Raw genomic sequence first — 25,201 nt, forward strand, 5'->3', positions numbered from 1 at the left:
AACATAGATAAATGGATGATGATGATGATGATGAAGGGGAAGACAACAAACGATGAAACTTCGACAGATCATCGTTCTCTCGAAATCTCAGTACCCTTATATGCCCGAATCTGTCGTTATAACTTATAAGATCGATATAGCGGATGAATTTTAGACCTTTGTAGCTTCTTTGCACCCGCTTGTAGCGAATCAAGAAATCTGTTCAATGAATGAAACTTGTTACAGAGAAAAAGACAGAGGTGTAGTGTGTCCGCAGGTCAGTCTTATCCACCTTTCCGCTGTCCGGCTTAGCACAAAGTCTACTTTCCTGCTCTAAGGTGACTGGCAAAAGCCCGGAGGGTCCTTGTTATGTGTGAAGTCAACTACCGTAATTTCACGCGTATAAGCCACACCGCAGATAAGCCGCAGGCGCCGTTTCTTAGGAACGTTTTGAAAATTTTCGGGCAGATAAGCCGCGGGCAGTACGACGCCGCTGATTTGTGCGACAAAGGAGACCATAGAGAAGGCCATAAACCCTGTGGTCCATACTCGGTGGTCGGCGTGGTGTACAACAAACAAAGGAGGTCAGTTCTAGTGTTCTACCAAGATCGCATTGCGCCCTTGTTGCGTGTTTGTCATGGATCGACGGGTCAGTAGCCTTCCAGAAGACACGAATCACTGTCACCACTTTGGTTAAAGCTGCTTAGGGAAAGACACCAATCTACTCGAATGTGGACACGCCCCCTGTTACGCATTGTTCGTGCATTGGCAGGGCGGTGCTGTTCCAGACACACTGTTGGCCCTTTCGTTAAAACCGGCGTATGCGGAAAATACCAGGGAAAAATAGTCAATAGATAAGCAGCAGAGCGCCCGTGAGAGAAAAAAAAAAAATCGCACATAAGCCGCGGCTAATACGCGTGAAATTACGGTACATATAGTACTTCTATGGCTGCCCCGAATACTGCTATATTCACGGAGCCACCTAGACGCATTTTCGCGACTTCCCGCTAGGGGTGCAGAATTTTATCCTTCGGAGGGGGCTCTGCAAGTGGACGTATTTACATGCTTTTGACAAAATACAGTCAAACTCCTTTACAACGAAACTCAGAGGACAGCAAAAAAAATTCGCAGTAAAGGCATTTTCGTTAAAAAGGATGTCCATTATTGGACCTATAGGACTCCAGCGGGACCGCAAAAAAATTTGCTGTAGTGGTATTTTCGTTAAAAAGGTGTTCGCTATAAAGGAGTTTGACTGTATTGCGCAATCTCACAAAATTCTAGGTGGGTCTCCTCTAGATTTTGGGTGTTGTAAGGGAGGAGGGGGATAGTGGATAAATCACTGAAGTAGCGCTCCGATATACCGAATCCGAAACTATAGGTAGTGGGTGGCGCTGCAGTACCATTTGACGGACTACATTACGCGCCTGTCTTATATAGGTTGAGGCACGAGTAAAAGCTTAGCCTCGCGATAACTCATTGGGAGTAACGTTATTAGTGAATTGTAGTGCATCGGGCGCCATCGCCTTTGAACAAATTGAACAAACAAAAAAAATGTCATTTACGAAATGTCATCATCGCAATACACATAACGATTGCAGAAAGTACAGAAAACACTGCTGTGCGCTTGAACGTCACCTTGTTTACTTTCTTTATCCGGATAAGAACATGATTGCGTAGTTCCGCATGTAGACGCGGAGGCGCGCCACCGTATATGCGACCTCAATGTCTAGGTGGGTTTTAAACGTGATGATGCCAACGAGAGGAGACATGTCAAGATAATGTCGGTCAGGGGGGAGATACTTCCGCGCCCTTTTCTTCTTCTTCTCCTCCTCCTCCTCCTGACATTCTCTTCCGGGAGAGACAGTTAGGTCAGTTTAGATGCCTGCTGTCCTCTCGGCAATTGGGCAACATACAACCGTGAAGACGTGTTATGCAGAATTTCATGAAGGACAAAGCCTCCGGGAATGTAGAGCGTACTGCCGCGCTGTTAGTTAGCTAATTAAATTTACAATTATAGGGGTAAGGGAGATTGATAAGGAGACGACAAATTCATTAAGCGGTCAAATAGGCAGGGCGAATGTCGCGCTGTTTACAAGTGGGTGAGTGTCTCTGTTTTTATGCTGAAGGTTCTCGTTTTTGTAAGACGGGATAGTATTCGCACGGAAATACAAAAAAAAAAAAAGATAAATATGAAGTAGATATATATGCGCACGGGCGTAGCAATGATAGCAGAATAAAATGCAGAACGCAGATAAAAAAAAAACATTGATGTAAGTATTGATCTAAAAAATTGATCATGATTGTCTTCCTCAACATTTGTTGCGTTGGCGTGCGAAGTCCAAATGCCGCGCCGCAAAGCGGTCCGTCCACGAGGATGGTGATGATGATGAGGATGATCTCATCAAACATGGCACGAGTAATAGTGAATTACACATTATTGATCAGCATCCAGCATTATTGATCAGTCGATTGAGCGATTGCTGCGTTTCTAAGGCTGCCCAGCTGGAGCTGATTTCGTTCTTCCTGCATCCAGTTCGGAATTTCTACATCTTCGCTTCGTGACGTTGTGCACGGCATTGCCCGTTTTAGCAGCGCATGCGATAAGCCGTGGGACGTTCCCAGGTTTAACAAAAATGTCTAAATAAAAATTACAACAACAAAAAAAGAAAGAACAGGCAAATAAAAAAAGCTGAGAAGGGCAGATTGTCGACGTCTCAATTTGAAATGGCTTTGTTGTCCCATTTGTTAGGTCAAATAGCGTCTATGCAAATCCCTTTCCCCTTCTTCTGTATTAAATCAGTCGAATGCATGACATCTGCAATGCCGCACAGGAAATGTCCTCGTTTCAGTTTTTTTTATATACATTATAACTTTCTAATACGACGATTTTTCCTCCTCGTGTATTCAACTTCAGGGTCGTATATTTTACAAGACTCGGGTGCTAAATATTGGGATTCATTGGGGAACAAGGGGGGATCGGCGAAAATCCCACAATATGTGTTTCAAGGCTGCGCATGGATCAAGATTAAGCGTCTTTGTTTACGCATTTTTACTGCGTGTATGCATTAGTAGCAGCAGGAGGAGAGTCGTGCTGTTGTCCACGCGCCAGAGGTCGTCTCGAGCCCAGCGGAGCGTGCGCGCGTTCACGTGGGGAACGTCACGTCGTTGTCGTCACGCTCGTCAAGGCCATTCGACGCTGATGTCGATCGCGGAAACCTTTCCTGTCTTGCACCTTCGTGACAAACGGCCACTTTCCGATTGGAATATTCCGATTCACACATGTTTCCCGCGTGTTTTTCGTGGTTAGTTAGATAATAATGCGACGTGTGATGAACGTTTGAAACGCGCGCGCGTGATAGCAACGAGGGTCACTGTCCTCCTCGAGGCAGTTCGTTGCGTTATCGACAAAATTGGGTAGCGTGTAGCAGCTTCTCAGTTGTGGAATAAAGCTAGGTGTATGCAGGTTTTGATTTTAGCCAGATTTGCCATCGCGATAGTTTTTATTTATTTTTGTTCTTATACTGTCAGAAAAAAATAAAAAAAATAATAATGTTAGCCCTTCGGGGCCAATGGGCGTTTCCAAGACTGTTAGTCCCTTTCGGGACTAAAATGCGTGGAAGTTTACGCGAAGTTCAGGGACTTTTTGGAATCCTGGAGAGACAATTTCAGGGTCCGCGGAACTAACATTTGAAGTACGTCATCGCAATCTGGAAGAGTAGAGACTGCAATTACTCGCCAATTTACTGATCTTTTTCTTTGGGCGTACTTACATATCGTTCCAGACGAATGTCGGGATAGTTCCCCCTGAAGTCGGCCCAGGTTGCATACTAACCCCCCCCCCCCCCCTGTTTCTCACTCATACTAACACGGAATTTAAAAGAAACTTACATACTTTATATTACAATTAGATTGGGATGAGAGTTAGATCCGTACGCTATCGCCTTTGCGTGCGTAAGGGATAGCGTGGTGGTTCTGCGCAATGCGCGAAGCTCTCTTTATGTTTTGCGCATGCGCAGATCCACCATCGCACTATACGACGCACCTGTTATCTACTATTTCCGTGCTGCATCCAGTACTGGTATGTAGTACTGGCAACCTGTGCCAACATTGGGTCAACGTTAGTCGATGTGTTTGGGGTTTCGATTGAGATCTTGCTCAGGATTGCAACTATCGCTAGCCACACGGATGCGCGTGATATCACCCGATCTGCGTCATAAAGCGAATTCTTATCTCATACGCGCACTCAGATTTCCCCCGTCAGGTGATTCATGTTTATAAACAAACGTTGTGCGCTTCGGTATGCGGTCTCGTCTGCACGCTGTGTTTGTGCTATACAATGAGACGAATATCACACGATGGAGCTTTCTGCCAATAAGTCGTTTCCTCGGAAAACATAATGCTCGCGTAGTAAGTATGAAGGCACGCGTTCAACTTAGAAAAGGAAGAGTCGAGCAAGCGATATGGACGGCATTGAATAAACATGCATGTAGGCAATAAAATATGGCGTCGTTCGTGAGAAAGATAGATTTTCGCAATCCGTACTCTTTACGCTCTGGATGTTCACAAATATAGATGCAGGGGAAAGCTAACCTCCCCTTAGACGAGGCTTAGGATCACTGCACTTGCGCCGGTGGCGCCGCACGTCGAAAAAAAAAATGCATTCCTAAGATCTGTCGCGCGGCATTCGATATCGTTTATAACCCTCCCACAAAAAGACGTTCAAAATCATCAGCCGTATGCTATTTGTGGCCAAGTGACGGAAGTTTGAAGCAGAGCAGAAACAGAAGCAGAGTGTTCTAGCAGACGACGTTGCCTGCCCGCACGAGTGCTGTCTTCTGCTACGCAGTTTGGGAATACAGTTTGCTATGGCACTAGAGTGTTGTCCATGTTTTCATATGTAACTTGATATTAATTTTATTTATAACTGTCGGAGAGAAATTACGGTGGAAAACCGACACAATGATTATATGCCAGTTCTTAGTCTACTCTTTCTTGACAGCCGGCGATGTACTAGCACAGCTGAATGTGTTGTTCACGTGTAATGCGGTCAAAAAAGTGTTTAATTGTTGTCTGGGTTCATGCGCGGCAATTTGTTAAAAGGCCAGCCAAAAGATTTCACGATATGGCGTCGTCTTCGAAGGCGTACAGTCGCTGTTCTAATGCTAAGCTTGCCCGGGCGATGCGCAATTATGGGATAGGACGGTCAATCCCCATTTTCAGGTACTGTGCCTTAGGTCTCTGCATCATTGTTATACAAGTCTTCGGACTAACCCGCCAAGACTTCCACGTTCCGGCTCATTTATTTGCTCCGATTTTTGCCACCAGTGCAGAACGTTGACTTCATATACAGTGAACACTCGTTATTATGACCATGGTCGTTCCCGAAAATTTTGGTCATAATGCGGAATTGTCATATTAACGGGGGGATTTGCAGAGGTTTCACTGCATTGTTCCCCAGGAGTATGGTCGTAAAGCGCGTATGTCAGATTATCGGGGGTCATGTTAACGAGGGTTCACTGGTATTCCGAGTGGTGCATTTCACGGACAAAATCCGGAAAATACCGAACTACCCGGAGATCATAGAGACGATTACTTCCATCACATGGAATTGTGCCCGTAGCATTTACCTATAGGTATTGCAGCGGGGATTTCCGTATACACCCCCTATAGGCTTTTTTGTGTGTGCAAAACCCCCGGAAATTACTGAGATTGTCCAGTACAGCTTGGCAATAGCAATACGTTCGAATCGAGCGTCCTTTGCCGTACACGACACTCAAAAAGTGGATGACAAGTTTTCTTTTTCTTTTTGATTTTGTGTTAGCGCCGTGATGCAACTGTGGCTATGAGCGACGTACAGATGTAGACAGATGGAGAGAGGACAGCAGGAAGGAGTGGGAGACAGGAGGGGCGGGGGGGGGGGTTAGTAAGCGTCCTGGGCCGACTTCAGAGGAGAACTGTGCGTACATTGGTCTGGAAAGTCTTCGGAAAGCCTAGGGAAAACCTCAGATAACACAGCCGATTGTGGGATTCGAACCCACCACCTCCCCAGTCTTCAGCGCGGGACCTTGGCAACCACCCTTAACTAGCTCGGCCATGCCACTGGTGGATGATAAGTTGATAGCCATGCAAATGTCCGTATCATGCATTGTTCCAATATGATTTGGAACAAACTTTTTTTTTTCCTTTACTAAGACCTGGAGTAGCTTGTTCTGCAGTGAGCGGTCTCACATCTTCATTTTTTCTTTCTCCTATCATCATCATCACCACCATTTGCACACCTTTGCGTAATCACCAACGGCTGACTTCTGACTCATCTTTCTGCTTTTCTTCTCACCGTTGGCTGCCAAAATTTCACAGTCTCGTGAGACAACGTTCCTTTTGTATTTTTATGACTGCATCTACATCTGTCGTAAGATATTGTGCGATTCTAATATTTTATGTTCACAAATATTTTTTTTTTGTTCACAAATATTTTTCGTTCACAAATTTTTTTTACAAATATTTTTTTGTTAAAAAAAATCGCATCAAAACAACGTTGTTGGCATCTCATCAACGCGCTGTGGTGTTCTCCGTTCGCACAAAAATTAGACCGACAAGGACTTCAGCAAACCGTATACCCCCTTCCCCAGTCGATTTCTGGGGACATCATTGTTTTGCAACATATTCAGTATACTACAAAATACACTCATTTTTCTGGACTGTGCCTGTATAGCTGTTCAGTTGGCTCTACTGGGAGCTGCCAATATTTCAGAAACAAAGTAAATAAATTCGTTTTTCTGTCGCGTATTGCGCTCTAATATTATCTCAACGATTCTTTTCTTTTGTGTGCATGTGTGTGTTGCTGTTACATCCAACCGGGACGTTTCTTTGAAATAGCCGTCATTTTCTGATTTCTGTCCGCAGGACGTCGGAAAACGTAAATAGTAATATCCGGCTGCGTTCCGATCCGAAGATATGGAGCATAGTCTCTGCGTGGCTGTTACAACACAAGTACTTGTTCGTGCGTTTATTCCACGGTCAAGCAGCTAGCTTTTAGGATCCGTAGAGTGCTGTTGCGTGTGTGTCTGTACTTCATAAACAATAGGACGTGTCATCGGAAGCAGGATTTCGCAACTGGTCGTGCAGGTGGATAGCATTACATGAACAAACATGACAGCTGTTTCGAAACTCCACTGTACGCAGGCCGCCAACAGTGTCGTCTGCAAAGTGACGTCACAGTAGTCGCCGGCGGAAGATGTTATTTTTTTGTGTTCAGTTTTATTTCGTTTTTCACTTGGTACGGGGAACATAACCGAAAGTTACATTAGAGTGTGAAATTTTCTAAAGTGTTACATTAAATGCGCATAAAAATGTTACCACGAGGTTAATTTGATTACGTGATTAAACGAAGATGGTGGAGCCGTTAGATTTCGCGACTCGATGCTAACTTCTCTGTTTGCCAGAGATTATCGAGCGGACGTGAGCTGAAATACACGTATTTCGTATTATGACACGAATAATTAATACGCGGAGTACTTACAAAGATCATTGTTTGTAAGGCGTAATAGTGAGACTTCGAATTGATGTTTTTTTTTTTTTTTCTTCACATATCTCGAACAATAAGGGCGTTAGATGCTACGCTTCGCAAATTTGTTTGCGAAAGGCTTGGCGCAGTACAGCCATTGTCGCTGTTGCGGCTGAAATCCCAAATCACTTATACGCCGTGGCAGACGCATGACTGGGTTTAGACGACGGTACGTCCAAAGTCACAGTGAAGTCTGGAAGGTGATTGGCTGGAATCCTATAGCACCGGCTACGCTGCCTGAGGCTCTCTTTCCAGACGGACACAGTTCCTCCTGAAGTCGGCCCAGGACGCGCCTTCTAACCTCCGTGGCTCTCACTTCCGTCCTCTCCACCACTCCACGTTCTGTACGCGGCTCATAGCAAGGAGTAAAGAAAACCACCCACTCACTCACTCGCTCGTGTGCTTTAGCATGAAATCATTAACGTATGAAATTCGAAATCTTTTTGCATCTATAAGGGATAAATCGTAAAATCAACTAAAACAAATGTGTAGCCTTGCGAGCTTGTATGGCCTCACCAACGGTGGAGGTGTACCTCGGAATAAAGTGATCGAAATCCCCGTAGCAAAATAAACTACTTTAAATAAACGTTATCTGACTATAAAATGCGCAGTCGCGCGCGGGAACCTGCCAACAGCGAACTCAGACTAACCTGGACAATGCAATGCAAACACCGAAGTTTGACTAACCTAACGTGCTGTTCCGTCGTGTCCACCCTGCTAAACACAATGGCTGCTGAAATGTGGCTTTCGTTCGCTAAAAACGACTTGGACAGACATCGAAAAGCCGTGAATTTGAGTGGTTAAATAGTGATGTCGTGTTTTTGAACACGGCATATCATCTTACGAAGCAATCGGGCATTCTTCTTGATTTTCCTTATGAACTTCGAGGTCGGGGATTTCGGAACCGGGAATATCGAGGTCTTTCTATAACGGGGGTAAGCGACAGCCGCGCTGCTTTTCCTTTCTTTCTTTTCTTTTTTCTTTTTTCGTGGTGCTGTACACTGTTATAACAGAGCTTCACCGCATAACACGGTCCTGGCAAACCATCACACCGAAAGGTTCTCTCCCCTGATTTGTTTGAATAAGGGGAATCGCGCGCATTTTTGTGACAATTAGCGAGGCTGTACACAGTCACGTCAATTGTCACAAAAAGGCCTCCACCCGGCGCTTCCTCCAAATCAGGACATAGGAAAAAAAAAAAAAGACGTTCGTAAATTTATTACGGTACAAGCTTTCGTGCACTTCCTCAGGAACTCCTTAGGTACCTGACGAAATGCGACTTCCTGCACGAAAGCGTGTACCGTAATAAATTCACGAACGTCTTCGGCGTTTTTGTGCTTTATGCTCTTCAACCTACGGTGTTGACTGCCCTTCGACGTCTTCGTCCCCAAATCAGGAGTAATAACTGTATCATTGTGCGCAATGGTTCCTTCAGGGTGTTGTGAGGTGAAGCTCTCTTTTATGAGTGCATGGATAGTGGAGACCTCGCGAAATATATTTTCTTCAGAATTCAGCCCGGGAAGTCTAAAATGGGAAAGTTTTTTCCTGAGCGCCTAACTCCCCTAAAGTTTTATCGCTCGATCTCCTCCGTTGGCCATGTGTATTAGAGTTTCACATTCAACAACGAGCCCTTTTTTTTTGTGCGCCGAATACTTCCCTGAACGACGCGCTTCTTCTCCGAACGTTTGCTCTACACGATGCATAGTGTGAGGGAGAGCTTGTTCAGCTACGCTTGATCACCTGTCAGCCGACGATGGGCTTCCGCGAGAGCTGTCGTCCGCTTCCTGTGTAAAGCATCGGGTTAATTCTATTCGTAATCAAATGTATTAAATCCAATAAAAAGAAAGAAATGCGATAAGGTTGATATGCACAGTTAAAAAAAAAAGGAAGAAGAACTGGTGCTTTCCTGAAAGGCGACTCGTAACTCAAAAAAGGAACCGAAAAGATTGACAAAGTCATCAAAGCAATACACGAACATGGACTGCGCCCGTGATCAGCCTAAGTACGACACGAAATGAGAAACCTAAGCAGAGTTACTCCGCAGCGCCGCGAGGTGCCGCCTATGGGGCTCCAATAGTTTCGGTGTCGGCGCCGTGCACACTACGTGTCGCGACGTAGAGTGATGCGGCTCGTCGCTATTGCAGCCAATAGAAAGGCACTGTTTAAACGTGCCGTTCATAGGTTGAGCAAGAACACGAAAAAAAGAAAACAAAAAGGAAGGAAGAAAACTTTTCTTTTTCCGTTTTCTGCTTCAAGGCCTTGCATGCCTATGTTTGTCATATAGGCTGGACGCTGCGCTTCTGAGCCTCCGTATTAATTCCTTCCTGCGACCTTGTCGTGGAGTTTTTCTAAAAGTGTCCTATCTAATCAGCGACGGCTAATGTTGTTGCACGGCCCATAAAGATAGTGGCCTTATGGGGCTTCTCCGTTGCTCTTCTCTGCTTCGACACTTCGTACGAGCCAATATTGTAGTACCTACGTGTACTGCGTTGTTTTACACGCAGCAGATGGATGGAATACTGTGGCTTTTCCTTTTGGAACGGGCGACAGCTTGCGCCACTTGCCTATAAAGTGTGTAAATGATGTTGATCAGCAGTGGGCAATCAAAAGTGATCGATCAACTTCGTCGTCCGCTACATTGCGGTTAGCCATCGCAAGCCAATGACGTTGCGATAGCCTTTCGCAGCTTTTTTTTTTAGCTGTTCGGGAGCATTTTCCTCATCCTGGGATTTCTTTTTTTTACATCCAGTATTTGCTCGGAACACACATAACTAAAGAGGTGTCACGGTCTGTACACGCTAACAACACGCTGTCGCCGCAAAAGACACAACCACACATTGCGTTTGATGAGCGCAAAGAGCTGCAAACCGCCCCCTTTGAATAACGCCCGGAATAAGACACTTAATTCCAGCCGCGATTTCAGCCGCCCCGCTTAACAACATAACAGCGCGCGCCCGGATAATGTGAGTCGATGATAGAGTGAATCACAACTCCCTCTCAAATACTAAACACACACAAAATTACCCTCTAGTGTGTGACGCTGCTCTTTCAACAGAGAGCGACGCAGTTCACCACCACCGACAGATGGCGCGGACGACGGAGGTGACGCGGGAAGGGAGGGCTGTAGATCAGCTTGATCCGGTTTGGAAACCACGCAGGGCGATGCGAATAAACCATAAACTTTACCGGAGGACCACACGGAGAGAGTGAGGAAGAGGGGTCAGAAGCAGGCGCGAACGCGACGACCTTCCTCCGCAGAGCAAAATAGTGCCGCGGATTTCTAGCAGACGACACGGCTGGTTGCGGTTGTTGCCGTCGGCGCTCGAAAAGAGGATTTCAGCGCATGCGCGTTGCTGTAGCTGTACATAGTTCACGCAGGAGTGTGCGCACTACTATCAGGTATTATGCAGCGACAACTTGAAGGGACCGGGGACTTAAACAACTTAGAGTTTCAACAGTGTGCTAGTTCTTGCAGCCCTGACAGTTTGGGCATTGCACCCTCGTCTACGGGCAGATATTTATGAGCATAGGGCCCCCCCGCGAATCAGAGCGAGCGACGGGGCTGAATTCCATCTTCTCACGGTTCCCGTTATGCTGTGGGGGGGACTGTCATAGAGCGGAGGGTCCTGAGAAAGTGATAATAAACATACCCACGTTGAGAACGTTGAGAGAGGGAAGCTTCGCATCTCACGCATACGTCTATATATCGACCATGGCAAAGAGACTGGCAAGGTTAGATTGGCCAATATTGATGTCACGCCGGGTGACTTTTTTTTTTTTTTCCCCTTCCCCTCGACGTCTTCTGTGGGTGACCTTTTCGAGTCGTGACCTCTCTCCTTGTTGTGATGTATTTAGTAAGAGAGCGCGTGGAAAATTCTTCACTGAAACTCCGGCGATTAGTTTGGTTGTGTCGACAATGAAGAGAGAGGGGATACTTTTATGAATGGGTTGCGAACGCAGCGCCACCTCTTAAAAGTGTGTGCACGCGGTCAGGTTTTCTGGTCCGGTTACTGAGATCCACCAGTGCAAGTGCAAACGTGACGTGCCTTGCTTTATTCGTTCCAAATAAATAAATACATGGCCAATTGGAAGACTGACTGTCACACGCTCCTATGCCATGTCATATTTTCACTTTATCCGATCCTTCGAATGGCATCAGTGATCACCTTAGTGATATTTTATGACATGCAACACACCGCAAATTTACGCGTCAAGTTGACAGGGCTATGGTGCTATGGGTTTGTGGGCCGAACACAATTTATCAACTAAAACACGAAGCATGCGGGACAAATATTGACGGACACCGAATGCACAAAGTGGTCTCCATGAAAGTTTCTCTGTGAGTGTCATGTCATGACAATGCAGTCTCTCCGCGCGTTGTAGAAAAAAAAAAAAATAGACGAGAAAAAGCAGAAAAAGGCCTTCCTCTTTCAAAGGCGCGTGCTTTTCGACGCGAGCGCCATCTGCCGCAGTTGACAGGGAGCAGACTGCACCCATTAATGATTAGCGGTGGCGGAGGAACACCTTTGGAAATGGCCGCGGTATTTGGGCCGTCCTGTCGCGGCGGCGCGCTTGATCAATGCGCACCGAACGCCCCCGCCTCCTTCTGCAAACATTATTATCCAGCTATCACTCTTTACGCGTTCCAAAGCCCACTGTGTACGTGCGCGCGCGCGCGGTCTCAGCGATAGCAGACGAACCGTACAGGAGAACAGGAACGTCCGAAAGATTAGTTTGATTTCCTCAAAGCAGCCACCGAGACAAAGGGATATTCAAGGACTTTGGTGTATGTGTGCAGATATTGATTTTTCGCCTTTTGCGCTCGTGTAAGGTCGTCCCCGGTAAGAGAGAGGCCAGCTGCTCTGCTGCCTGGCTTGGTGGCGACGGCGTGACGTCACGACGCTTCCGGGCATGCGCAGTGGAGACGGTTCGAGCAGCCATCCTAACAATGGCGTGAATGTGTGGAGTGCGTGCGTGTGTGACTGCATTTTTATGGGTTTCTACGCGAAATCATGTGTTCCCTCACGCCCATGACTCAACTTGAAATCGTGGCCGATGTGTATTGTGACGGACAGACACTTTCTGGAAGGTAAGGCATCTTCCTAACAGCGGATATTCACTGGAAAATGCGAGATGCCCTCCTGAATGAGTCTTAAGAGCTGCCGATCATATGGAACAAAACCAGTTCGCCTTCAAGTAGTCGCGATGCAAACTTATACATTGGCATATTTTCGCACCTATGCAGTGTGATGCAGGATGTCAAGGATTCTTGTTCCCCACAGTGCACTTTGCGTTTAACGGGCGCGCTCACTGCATATTTGTGGCGCCGCACCAAACTTTGAATGGTTCGCTCTGGCTTGTCATTCGTCTGTTGCTTGCGTGCTGTAGTATTTTTCGTGCCGCATATCGAACACCGCCTGAAAGTAATTTAACAGTGACTTTTTAACGCCGCTTTGTTGCTGATTTACGGGGCACCGGAGGAACCGCAGTGCGTTTTGTTGTGCCCTGTCAAAAAGCCGTTGTGTGTTTATTCCGTGCATGTGTCGTCTGCGAGGTGCACGCGCGCTGCTATCCAAGCTGCGGCCGTGCCGAGTGTCGGTACAGTATTCTCAGCATATATTGCGGCGTATTCAAATCGCGTTGAACTTTCCTGTTTGTATCTGCTCATCGTCGTTGTGTCGCCCGTCAGCCGTGACATGAGCGTAAATTCAGTTGCTCAACGCACGAGCTCTCTGCCGTGGAGCGTTTCGAAGCACGCTTGCACCTGTGCATATTTTTTTCTTCTTTCGTCCGTGTGGTTTGTTTTAGAGGGAGAGTGAGGGAAAAAAATAACAGCACGTGAACATTCGTAGCGCAGCATCACATGTGTCGCACGACGGCGAGCGGAACCGTCTGCTTCCGCTACTAGTGCCACGCATCAATCGCTCTTGCAAACTTCTGCCAAAATAGAGGGCGCTCCGGCAGGGAGCGAAATTCGAACCGGTGAGTTTTGAGTACGAGGGTTACCTGTTTCACGCGTTGTTAAAACTCGCGTCTTATCGTTGAGGCTTACGTGTAAGTTATTAAACGCTCGCGGAAAATATTACTGCCGATTGATCGTCTGCTGGGCATCTCGCTTGCGATATGGAATGCTTTCTTCCGACGATATGACGCTTCCTGCACTTATCGCAGGAAATTCTCGTGTACATGTTTGCTCGGAAATATGTCCTCGTACTGATATAATGTGGTGTGTTGCGAGCGACGTTTTTTTTTTTTTTTCCCTTGTTTTTCTTCCTCACATTACCATCGTTGTTATCGTAGTAACTTCTAATGTTAGCTGTTGCAGGCGTCGGATGTGGCTTCCATGAAGATTCCTGTGTGATTTCCTTTCTGCTATCATTTTTCCGTATTACTAATTATTATAATATTCAACGAGGAATAGAAACCGCAGTTCAATGGCTGCACTATACTAGGAGCAGCCTATAGTGCAGACGAATTACTTGTAGAATAATGTTACTGTTTATAAGGTATAACTTTAATGAAGGAAACATGGTTCAGATACAAGACACTGTCCCTGATGCCATCGAAGTTGCCTTTTTCTGAATTCAATTAGTTTCGAAAACACAAACTTGGCACGTCCCTTGGAACTGCATTGAGCAGAAGAGTGTCTTGCTCGGTATTACAGTTGGGAGTTATTACATACCGTCTCAATCACGCCTACAATTGAAGCTCGTCTTGTCACGGTAGCTGTTGACGTCGATCTAATACGTTTGGAATTTCAGCAACTCAATGGGGTCTATTCACATGACGTCGTCCGTAGGAGACCGCCACTGTCGCTAGCAGGCAGATTCGCTGCCATTGGCCGATATATTGTAGGTTCCATCCAAGCTGTCACCCATATGTGATTTGTAGCATATCCAAGTAATTCCCCTGTTTTCGACGTTAATATAGTCATCCAAAAAGCATATGACAGCGAACGAATGCGGGAACATAACTTCGAGGGGCCTAAGGTATGGTGGCCAGGTGACGTCGGCGAATAAACCCTATGGGGAGCTCGTCCTACTGCAAAGCTGTCTTGTTAGGCATTCAATGGTCTATATTAACGGATGTCTGTCGTTTTTTTTCTTGGTGCAGTGATGCCGGAGGATTGGCAGGCATGGGTTGGCAGCAGGGGGGGCCCCCCGTAAACCAACAGCAGCAGCAACTGTCAGTGGTAACCACGGTGTGGGGCGTGACGGCCACAACGCAGAGTGGGCCGGGGGGACCGCACTACCCCCCGGCCAAGGGGCCTGGGGGCCCCTATGCACAGGGGAGCTACCCGACGGGAGGTGTCACCCCTGGACCCCCCAATAAGGGCTACCAGGGAGTACCTCCTGCCAGGCAGCCACCAAACTCCTATGCAGGGTGAGTCTCAATTTCTAAATTTGGAATTTAATTGACTCAAATTTGCGCATAGAACCTCGTGTCGGTCTAAATTCTTACGATAAATTCCACTGTGCCCTTAGTATGTCATGACTAGGGTCGCCACCAGGCCGGTATTATACCGGCACGGCCGGTTTTTTTGCTCGCTCTGCCGGTTGCCGGTAGGAAGGTGATACCGGCAACCTGTTGCCGGTATTTGTGGCTCAAGACTTTTCATAGGGACTTTTCCCTTCAACATTCCACTACAGCTTGAATAAATCTGGAGCACAGACCCAACTCCGCGCAGTCATTAATTGTTTCATTAGTTACTCATTATTATTATTATTACTATTATTATTATTATTACACACAGGAACACGTTTCCTTGTATTGTCTTGAGCTCCTCTTCCGCCCCTCACCCACTTCCCTTTCCCGCGAGCCTTTCCTCCTTTCCCTCAGCCGGTATTTTTCACTACGAAAAGTGGCAACCCTAGTCATGACAGAGGTCAATTTTAGAAGATATGGTCGAGCGGTCCACTTCCGCCACATTACGGGGCTCTCTGCTAAATGTGTCATTCTCCTTCGACAGGTTTCCCAGTAGGTACGGCCAGAACCCAGGCGGCATGGCAGGTGGGGGTGGAGGGGGACCCAATGGGGAATTCCAAGGGGGTCCGGCACTCAGCGCGGCAGCACTGGTGGCCGCCGCGACGGCCACAGCTACGGCTACTGCCAGCGTGGTGGCGCTACAGGAGAGACAGCAACAGGAAGCTATGGGCAACCAGTACCCACAGGTATATGTTTTATAGTATACTGCATATGACGATGTGGGAACGACGACACTTTCAAGAACTGTCGTTGTTTTGAAACCTCAAAAAAAAAGTTGTGTTCAACTTTCAACCGGGGCTGCGTGGACGTCCGGATTTTTTTAAACACCGAAGAGAATTGTATTGCGTATTTGATTCCAACTCCAAATCAAGTACATGCAATTCTATATTCGAAGTCGAAGCACTATCTCATCCAGACTGAATATATTCAAATAGTTCAGAAACTCCACTCATAAACTGAAACACGTGACAAGAGAAGGTTTAAAACGTAGAGAGCGCTGCTTCATTTGAAGATGCATATACCACATATATGCTGTGCATACGGGGTGTTTGCTCTTATGTGTCCAGAAATTATATTTAAAGCGAGCGATAAAAGAAAAGCAAGTGGTACTTTTGTGCTACTTGAGTAAGAAACAAGTACTGCTTCACTAGTAGCACCTGTTTCTTAGTCAAGTAGCTGAAAAGTAGCACTCGTTTTTTTGTTATTGTTCGCTTTAAATAAATTTCTTTAAATAATTTCCGGACACGTTAACACCCTGTATATGCTGCATACCTGTTCGATTCAGTCATATTAGCTATTCACGTCCTATTTGCTTCGGTTTTCAAATTAGTTTGCACAGCCCTACCCTATTATGTAACTGTTCTGGGTTTTCAAACTTGAGCCCTTGAAGTCCACACCTTGTCTATCCTACAAGAATAAAAATCAGGACTAGTGTACCAAAAAACTAGTGTGTTAGACTAGTGTGTTGTTTTGTGTACCTGCAGTCTTTTTTATCGTTCTTTTCTATCCTACCGCCATTAAAGCCATCAGAAGCTAGTATATATGTGAAACAATATAGTACTAAACCTCTTGCTTTTCTTGAACCAGATGCCAAACCACCAACAGTTCCAAGGAGGCTACGGGGGCCCTACGCAGAGGATGCCCCACCACGGCGCCCAAATGGGGTCTCCCATGATGGGAGGGCAGCCGACTGGACACCCTATGGGACCCATGGGTCCAAAAGTCACCTCTAACATGTACCCGGGACCCAACCAGCCCCGTGGCAGACCCTACCCGAACCCGCAGCAGTACATGGTCCAAAAGAGGCAGCAGCAGTCCCAGTATTCTGCACAGCAGTATGGGGGACCCAGTCCCATGCAGGGCTACGGCCCTTCTCCGTCAGCACAGCAACCCTACAGCGCACAGGTCTGCACATAAAATAACACCCTTGAACATGATTCATGTCTGATCCATGTTAAAGGGACATCTGCTGTCACACCGATCGATTACGAAACTATGACAGCTTATAATTGACCACTGATTGTTCGCAATGATAAAAAAATAGTCGTGTGTCAATTTGTTGCATAGTTTTTGTGCAGTTTAATGAAATACCCTCTCTGAAAATATGCGAAAACATCAGAATGAAACTGACCAATAACGGGACAACCATGGTAACACTGAGCAACAAGCTCTTCCAATGTCTGCAAGGCACCTAATGAGCGAAACATGCGAAATCTGAAACTATGCCAATTGCCTTCCCAATGCACTGCCCTCTGATTAATTCTTCAAATTAGTAGGGGAAATTAATTCATTAATTAGGCAGGAAAATTAGCCGAATAAACTGTCAAACATATGTAAATGCCACTCCCACGTAATGTCCGTAAGAGCCCTTGGGATAAAATATATATATAAAATATATATATATATATATAGATATTAATATATGCTCATTTTGGGTGCCAACTGTCACTCTAGCGCGGGACTATTTTACATATTTGTCCGTACGTGACAATCCACAATTTAAAAGTGGCGATTTTCTTCGGAATGTCTCGTCAAATGCTTATTACATCTTTCAGCAGTACCCAAGTCAGCAGAACGGTCCCTTTTCCAAGCAGCAGGCACAAGCCCCTCAGTACGGAGGACCAGCTGGTGGCGGTCCCATGCAAGGGGGACCGGCGTATCATCCCGGTGCGCCTCAGATGAGGCCCAGGACCCAGGGGCCTCCTTCTTCATACCCTGGACCTCAGAGCCAAGCCCCCCAATACTACCAACAGACAGCACAGATGAGCAGCATGCCTCCGCAGCAGTATGAACAACAGTTTATGCCAGGAAATCAGTACCCGCCCCATAATTTCCAGGTACAGTTCTTCTTCTATACAGCATTATAATTAGGGCCTGACTTTTTTGGGTTATATTTTTCAGCAAGTTCTGCGTTAGTTGTGATGACTTCGGATCCCCCTGGTCCAGCAGTTTCCGGGGAAATATTGGGTTACACCCTGTATTTGCCGATTTGAATCGGGAGGGTAAATATCGGGGGGTAAATCAGGTATAACTCTAAAAAGTCAGGCCCCAAGTACGATGCAGTGCCACCTGTGTCTAACCGTGGAGGTTGTCGTCTGATGCGTCTTGCTTATTTGCAGCAAAGAAACATGAACTACCAGCACTCACCCATTCCTGGGAACCCAACACCACCCCTGACCCCAGCATCGGGCATTCCTCCCTACCTCTCTCCCAATCATCAGGACACGAAACCTGTGTTTCCTGACATGAAACCCCCACTGCCAATTCAAAGTACGTATTCTTCTTGCCCTGCAAGTTTCAGGGAAAGGTGGCAGGCTTCAGTGACCACATTTAGACCTGAAAATTATTATTATTATTTATTATTAAAATTATTATTAGTAGTATTAGAGTAGCTATAGCTACTTTTTCCGAACTACTCGCCCATACAAAACTAGCTGATCCACTGAAAGCACAATAAAAGTTTAAACGCTGAGAAAAAAAAAAGAGTATGAATTTTTTTCCTTCAAGCAACTGGCAAATACCACTGTTATGAAAGGAAGAGATATAACTAAAAACTTTTGTCAGATGATTGGAATCCCGCTCAGAGTTTTAGTTCAAGTACAAAAAACTTCAATGGGCATATCACAATTTATTAGTCTTTCGATATTTTTCATGCGGATTTTTACGAACACACATACTTATTACACAATCCTAATAAGAAACATGCAAAGAAAGATGACAAGAATCCATATATGTATCTTACCAAATGCTCGCACGAGGAAGGGTGTGAGGGCACTCTGCGCAACTCTGAAAAGGGTTATTTTGTGAGACTTTGTAACGTCTGTAAGTCTTAGCACGAGCCATGGTCTCTGTTTCAACAGAGGATGACGAGCTGCGGTTGACATTCCCGGTGAAGGACGGGATAATCCTGGCCCCGTTCCGTCTGGAACACAACCTAGCCGTGAGCAACCATGTGTTCCACCTGAAGCCTTCGGTGCACGAGACGCTTATGTGGCGGTCGGACCTGGAGCTGCAGCTCAAGTGCTTCCACCACGAAGACCGGCAGATGCACACCAATTGGCCGGCTTCCGTGCAGGTCTCGGTCAATGCCACACCCCTGTCCATTGACAGGGGCGAGAGTAAGACCTCGCACCGGCCACTCTACCTCAAGGAGGTCTGTCAGGCTGGACGAAACACCGTGCAGATCACTGTCACTGCCTGCTGCTGTGTGAGTCTCCCGTACAAGTACTCCGAGTATTTCGTGGTTGCCAGGGGAGGGACAGTGTGCCCCATAGTCTGATTATTTTTAATACGCTTAAATTTGAATATTTATTGCGATTATTTATTATTATTATTATTTATTTATTTTTATGTTATCATTTGAATATTCATTGTGATTATTTTTTGTTATTACTATTTTATATATTACTTATTGAATATTTAGTGTGTGTTATCAAACTATTGTAGTACCTTGTAGAGTACAGCTTGCAGTATCTTTGTAAGAACAGCCCTGAAGAGGGCAGGGAATGAGGGTTAGAGCATTTTAAAACTGATTGTGGAGACGTTGTGTTTCTTTATCGAGGTTTACTTGGCCTACAGCGTGGCTCTTGCTCAAGGGTTCAGTTAGAACCTAGGAAGTGGCAACTGCCGTAGAAAACAGCGTCCATAACTATGCTCCCGAATTAGTTTTCGTGAGGAAGTTACAAATACATTTCAAGCACTCCGAACGTAGTACAAGTACCTCGCGAGTAACTTGTCCCTTTTCCCTGGTGCAGTCGCACCTGTTCCTGCTCCAGCTCGTGCACCGGCCAACGGTGCGGTCGGTCCTGCAGGGTCTGTTGAGGAAACGCCTCCTGCCGGCCGAGCACAGCATCAGCAAGATCAAGCGCAACTTCTCGGCAGGGCCGCAGGGAGGGCCGCAACCCCCCTCCGCAACGGAGGACGGGGTGGAGCAGACGGCCATCAAGGTCCAGCTCAAGTGCCCAATCACCTTCAAGCGTATCACGCTCCCGGCACGAGGACAAGAGTGCAAACACATACAGGTATATTTTTTTAAAAATGCGCACTCTGAATACCGCACGATTCTAGCACGCTGTTTTTATCTACGTCCTAAAGTCTAAGTAAATGAATGTTTCAACCGTGCGGATTAAAAAGTTGAGGGCTGAAAACCACGTACCTCATCCAACATCTCTGGGATTCCCAAAGTACACGACGCAGCTCGGTTCTTGTCTATTTGTCGTCACAATCGCTTTCTGCTTAAAACCAGCTTTATAATTAGGGCCTGACTTCCGGTTTTATTTTTGGCCAAATTCGGGGGGTAAATATCGGGTGATATTTTTCATTCAAAAATTCGGGTGTATTCGGGTTAAATCCTGTTACGGCATATTCTGTCGTCAGGAATTCGGGTGTATTCGGGTGATTTTTTTTTTGTTTAATAAAAATTTGTCTTAACATGAAACTAATGTTTAGCAACGTTATCAAACTTTATTTTAATGCACGCTTACGAGTGTGCCACGCGACTTGGATGTTTTTGGGTAGATTCGGGTTAAACCCGAATTTTACAGATTTCGTTCGGGGGGTAAATATCAGGCGGATACGGGTTTAACCCTAAAAAGTCAGGCCCTAGATATACTCGATTGTGTGATCAAGTGCAAATCTCCTCCGTGCAGTGTTTCGACCTCGAGTCATACCTGCAGCTGAACTGCGAGCGAGGGTCTTGGAGATGTCCTGTGTGCAGGTAGGCACTTCGCACTGCGAGGTTTGGGCGGGGGTGGGAAAAGAACGGGCTGCTTACTTTGATTTCCGCACAACAGTAAAACAGCCATCCTGGAAGGGCTGGAGGTGGACCAGTACATGTGGGGAATTCTCACCAATCTCAGCAACTCTGACATTGAGGAAGTCACCATTGATGCAACTGCCAGCTGGAAGCCCGTCACTATCAAGTCTGTCAAGGAGGAGCACGATGGGAGTGGTAAGCGCTAGCCACAACCGTATCTGCATTGTTGTTTGTTATACGTTGCTGTGATGTGTGTTGAGTGTGAGGCTTGAAATAGTTTTCAGACTGTTTTTCTATTTTTCAAACTGTTTTAAAGCGAATTAATTGATACAGAGCCCGAAGTTTTCAGGAAATTTTTTTTTCCAGATTCGGGGGTGTAAAAATCGGGGGAAATCAACGTGCGCTCTAAATTCGCACGAATTCGGGTGGAAAAACTTTCAGTATGCTAAATTCGGTGAGAAATCGTGCTCTATTACTCCAAAGAATTGTACTGGTTTGGTACAAACGGTGATGCAATTGTGTTTGCTGCCAAAGAAGTTAGTGTGCATTCCTACAGATATTTCAGTTAGGGCAATTTGCCGGTTAAAAATCTGGTTTCACCCCAAGGAGGCAATTTCTAATTCGGGAAGGAACGGGTTAAACCCTAAAATCTTCAGGCTCTATTGATACTTTATGTCGACTCAATAAATGTAAACCAGGTTAAATAAATAGTAATATAATAAGTAAAAATAAGTAATGAGTAAATAACTAAATTCAGGTTTGTTTTAATGATAGTGAACATACATCTCTTTCATGCAAAGAAAAACAAATTTGTTAGGGGAGAAGAAACATTTTTATTGTTTTCCATGCAACATCTATGTACCTCCGCTCTTTCTTAGACCTTCCTTTTGTTTTCTCGTGCAGAGTCATGCAGTGCACAGAAACGCTTGAAGGCCATGAGCCCAGGCAGCATGACCATGCCCACCACAAGTACATGGGAGATGGGTCAGGGACTCTCTCCGTACCCAGCACTACCTCCACCTGACATGCAATGTGAGTCCTTATCGTGAGTTAATTTTAGCGAAGTAAACTACAGTACTGTTTGTCTCTTTCCTACGTTGCAGCGTTAGTGAACGGCCCCATGCAGAATGGTCCTGGAGGCATGGCCAATGGCATGAACTACAACAACCGTGGTTTTGACTTCCAGTCCCAGGCTTCTGACTTTGGAAGCCCCCTCTCGCATCTCAATGACAGTGTGGCTTCACTGGACCACCTGGCTGCCATGGAGAAGTCACTCAACCATCACGAACAGGTAACATGCAGGAAGGTGTTAACTTCTGTAGGCTACTGCAGTGAGACTTGAAGCTACAATGTGTTGTTCTAGAATGCTTTAGAAAAATATGAAATATGATTCGTATAAAATACAAATATGGTTTTTCTATCTGTACGTTTTGCCTACAGACAGGGGGTTCAACGAGAGGATGTCATTAAATTCCTAAAAATAAGTTTTACTTCAGCAAATTATGAAACTCCTTGCAATACACTCATACAAACTTTTGCCACAGATTGAGGCCGTTTGCGTTCTTGTCTCGCGTTAATTCGGCTTATTGTATTAATTGAACTCTCAAATTTGCCAAGCAAAGGTAGCATTTTTCTTCATGAATTCAGAAGCCTGTTGCCATAGCACACTATTCCAGTCATAATCACAGTGTTTTTCCACGAGATTTTAACAAAAATTAGACAGCCGAAAATCTGTCTCTGGGCGAAGTATGCTCTGTGAAATTGCAGACATGTTGCGAGAGAGAAACCAAATTCGCAGATTAGCAGGAGCGTGCAATGGAACCCAAGCAGCACAATATCTTGGCCCAATATCGGCTGGATATCGGCCAATATTGGACGAGTATTGCCAAGATGACGCATACCCGCACTGACAACTAGTACTGCTTGTTATTTCTTGATTTCTACGCTGTTGCCTTTGGAACATATTTTGTAAATATCTTGAAAAAACATCATGCACTGATGTTCATTCGTGCCTGTGTGCCCCTATCAATTCTTTTACAGCAAATGATTCCTCCGCCGGCACCACATGATCAGGGTGGCAGTCGGCAGCCCCCTCAGTCATCTTCATCATCCTCCAATCAACCGCCGACGTCAGCGTCTGCAAACCCCGGAGGCAATGCCCCTGCCACGCCGCATGCACCTCCTTCGCAGCAGTCCGTTGGAAGTAACGGGCCCCTGACACCGTCTCACGGCCCTCACACTCCGCACACCCCTCACACACCGCACACCCCTGGGGGGCCCCCTAGTGTTCCACCAAGTGGAGGCCCCAACCAAGGCATGGACAACAGCGGGGGCTCGGATGCCCTGGCTCCAGACCTGAGTGATTTGAGCTTCGACCCGGCCGCAGTGATAGACGGAGAAGGCCAGGGTCAGGAAGGTCTTAATGTGAGTAAATTTTCTCGGGGGGGAACACTAATGGAACGCACCTCAAATGTACCTCGTGAAAAATTATATTATTGATTTGTCACTGAATTGCACAGTTCTTGAAAGCTCTGTGCTCATCACCCTGAAGCAAGCATCTCACATACACACATGGCGCAGCACAGTGCTCATTTTAGGTGAAAAATTTCAGGATGTTTATCGAGGGGAATTTGCTGGGTAAAAATGGGGTTTCACCCTAAAGGGGAACCTTCAATTCGGGGTGCAAATTCGGGGAAGAATCGGGTAAAACCCTAAAACTTCAGGCTCTAGTTATCCCGTGTCCGCACGGCGAAGAAAACTCGCGTCGACCGTTATTTCAAGACAGTGTGAGCGCTCAAATAAATTTTTTTTTTAAACATTGCAGATTTAAGGCTTTGTCTAAAAATTCGGACCGATTTTTGTGGCTCCTCCAAGTCCGAAAAATCGGTCTGCGACCGTGCATGTTTTCTGTGGGGGGCTTTACATGCCACACGAGTCGCGATCCGTTGAAACCTCGACAAAGAGCCTCCGACTCAAAAGCCTAACCCTTGCAGCTCTTACCCGACGGCTGTGTCGACGCCATGGAGCTCCTGTCCTACCTCGACCCCCCCGACATGAGCAACTCCAATGGGACGGGGACGGGATCGCAGACGACCCACGGTGCCACGTCCGCTGGCAGCTCGGCCGGCAACGACGATCTCCTCGCCCTCTTTGAGTGAATGTGTGAGCACTCGGACGCTCTTGACTGATGCTTCATTGTACGAGACAACAAGCAGTGCAACGTTTGTGGTTGGAGAGGTGACTAAGCATTCTCCCGCGTTGTTGTTGGTGGCACAAAAACAGACGTCAGTGTTTTTCTTTTTTTTATTCTTTTTTTTCTGTGCCCCCCCTTCCCCGTGTGCAAAGTATTACCCCCTCCCCCGAGAGTGGACGCTCGTTGCAAACTCTCCAACGTGTCTTATTTTGCCGTGTAAGTTATTGTGTGCGAGTGTGTGCGTATGTTTTTTCCCTTTATCATTACCTGTGTTGTTCTGGTCGGCACAAAGTGCCGCGTTCCACCATTACCTCAAACTGTACAGGAGCTGCTGATGTGTTACCGGCAGGGTTTGTTACCAGAAGTGACACGACGAATGAGGAAGTACCGTTAAAAACTGGGAAAAAAAAAAGAAAAATGTGAGCTGTCTACGTAGTAGCTGGTGGTGCATCGTGGGCAGAAGTAGGTTTTTTTTTTTAAGATTAGTTTTAGGAGCCTTGTGTTTTAGGGTTAAAGCCGGTAAAACCCTTTTTTTTGTTGTGCCCTTCAATTCGCATTGTCGTCACTTAAGGGTAACGCCCGAAAATTCCAGAAAATGAACTTCCAAGGTGCAAAATCATCTCGCCATCTGTCTGAAATGCGAGATACCCAGTTTACTTACTTTAACACCCGATACATACCCAAGTAGCCCGATCTTTCCCCAACATTGGGCCTATATTGCCAATGTTGGTCCAATATTGGCCCAAGATGTTGTGCTGCTTGCGCAGCTTCCGAAATAAAACCTGATTTTTATTCCCTCCTCCCTCCGGTTTAAATATATAAAAAAAAACATAGAACCCGAAAACACAAGGGTCTATATATTAACGCAGGAACCAGCCCACGTTGACAAGGATTATGGAGCATTCTTCAATACTAGCAATGACAATGGACACCTCGTTTACTTTTGGTAACAGATCCTGACCCATGGGGCATTAGAGGGAAAGGGCAATCATGAAAACTTGCAATGATTATGCAAAATGTGTGGCACGGAGGATAAGGGCTCGTAAAATATGTACAAAGAGTTGCTTTTTTGAGGTGTCTTAAACACTACTGTGTGTATATGCGTGTTCTACGTGTTATTGTACAGCGAGGTACTTTCTTCTTTTTTTTTTTTTTTTTTTGTTATTGTCGCTTTGTCATCCTGGACACTTCATTTTATTTATTGTGTAAATGTGGCCCAATCATA

The 25,201-nt window shown here is 46.0% G+C and overlaps 1 protein-coding gene across 6 annotated transcripts in view; it reads left to right on the forward strand.

Annotated features, from left to right (window-relative positions):
• Nucleotides 1-25,201, forward strand: part of LOC135368871 (zinc finger MIZ domain-containing protein 1-like) — a 49,051-nt gene extending 23,850 nt beyond the window's left edge. The window contains exons 1-14 of one of the 6 annotated variants that reach the window (XM_064602413.1): nucleotides 12,189-12,632; nucleotides 14,657-14,926; nucleotides 15,513-15,714; nucleotides 16,616-16,933; nucleotides 17,584-17,865; nucleotides 18,148-18,298; nucleotides 18,889-19,235; nucleotides 19,783-20,049; nucleotides 20,677-20,744; nucleotides 20,821-20,978; nucleotides 21,687-21,815; nucleotides 21,887-22,074; nucleotides 22,824-23,207; nucleotides 23,777-25,201. In XM_064602413.1, coding sequence (XP_064458483.1) covers nucleotides 12,556-12,632; nucleotides 14,657-14,926; nucleotides 15,513-15,714; nucleotides 16,616-16,933; nucleotides 17,584-17,865; nucleotides 18,148-18,298; nucleotides 18,889-19,235; nucleotides 19,783-20,049; nucleotides 20,677-20,744; nucleotides 20,821-20,978; nucleotides 21,687-21,815; nucleotides 21,887-22,074; nucleotides 22,824-23,207; nucleotides 23,777-23,941 — 3,006 coding nt within the window. In that variant the 5' untranslated portion in view covers nucleotides 12,189-12,555 and the 3' untranslated portion in view covers nucleotides 23,942-25,201. The other 5 variants (XM_064602416.1, XM_064602415.1, XM_064602412.1 and 2 more) reach the window with 5 other exon arrangements.

This window comes from Ornithodoros turicata, chromosome 9 (assembly GCF_037126465.1).
Source record: "Ornithodoros turicata isolate Travis chromosome 9, ASM3712646v1, whole genome shotgun sequence".
NCBI classification, from domain to species: domain Eukaryota; kingdom Metazoa; phylum Arthropoda; class Arachnida; order Ixodida; family Argasidae; genus Ornithodoros; species Ornithodoros turicata.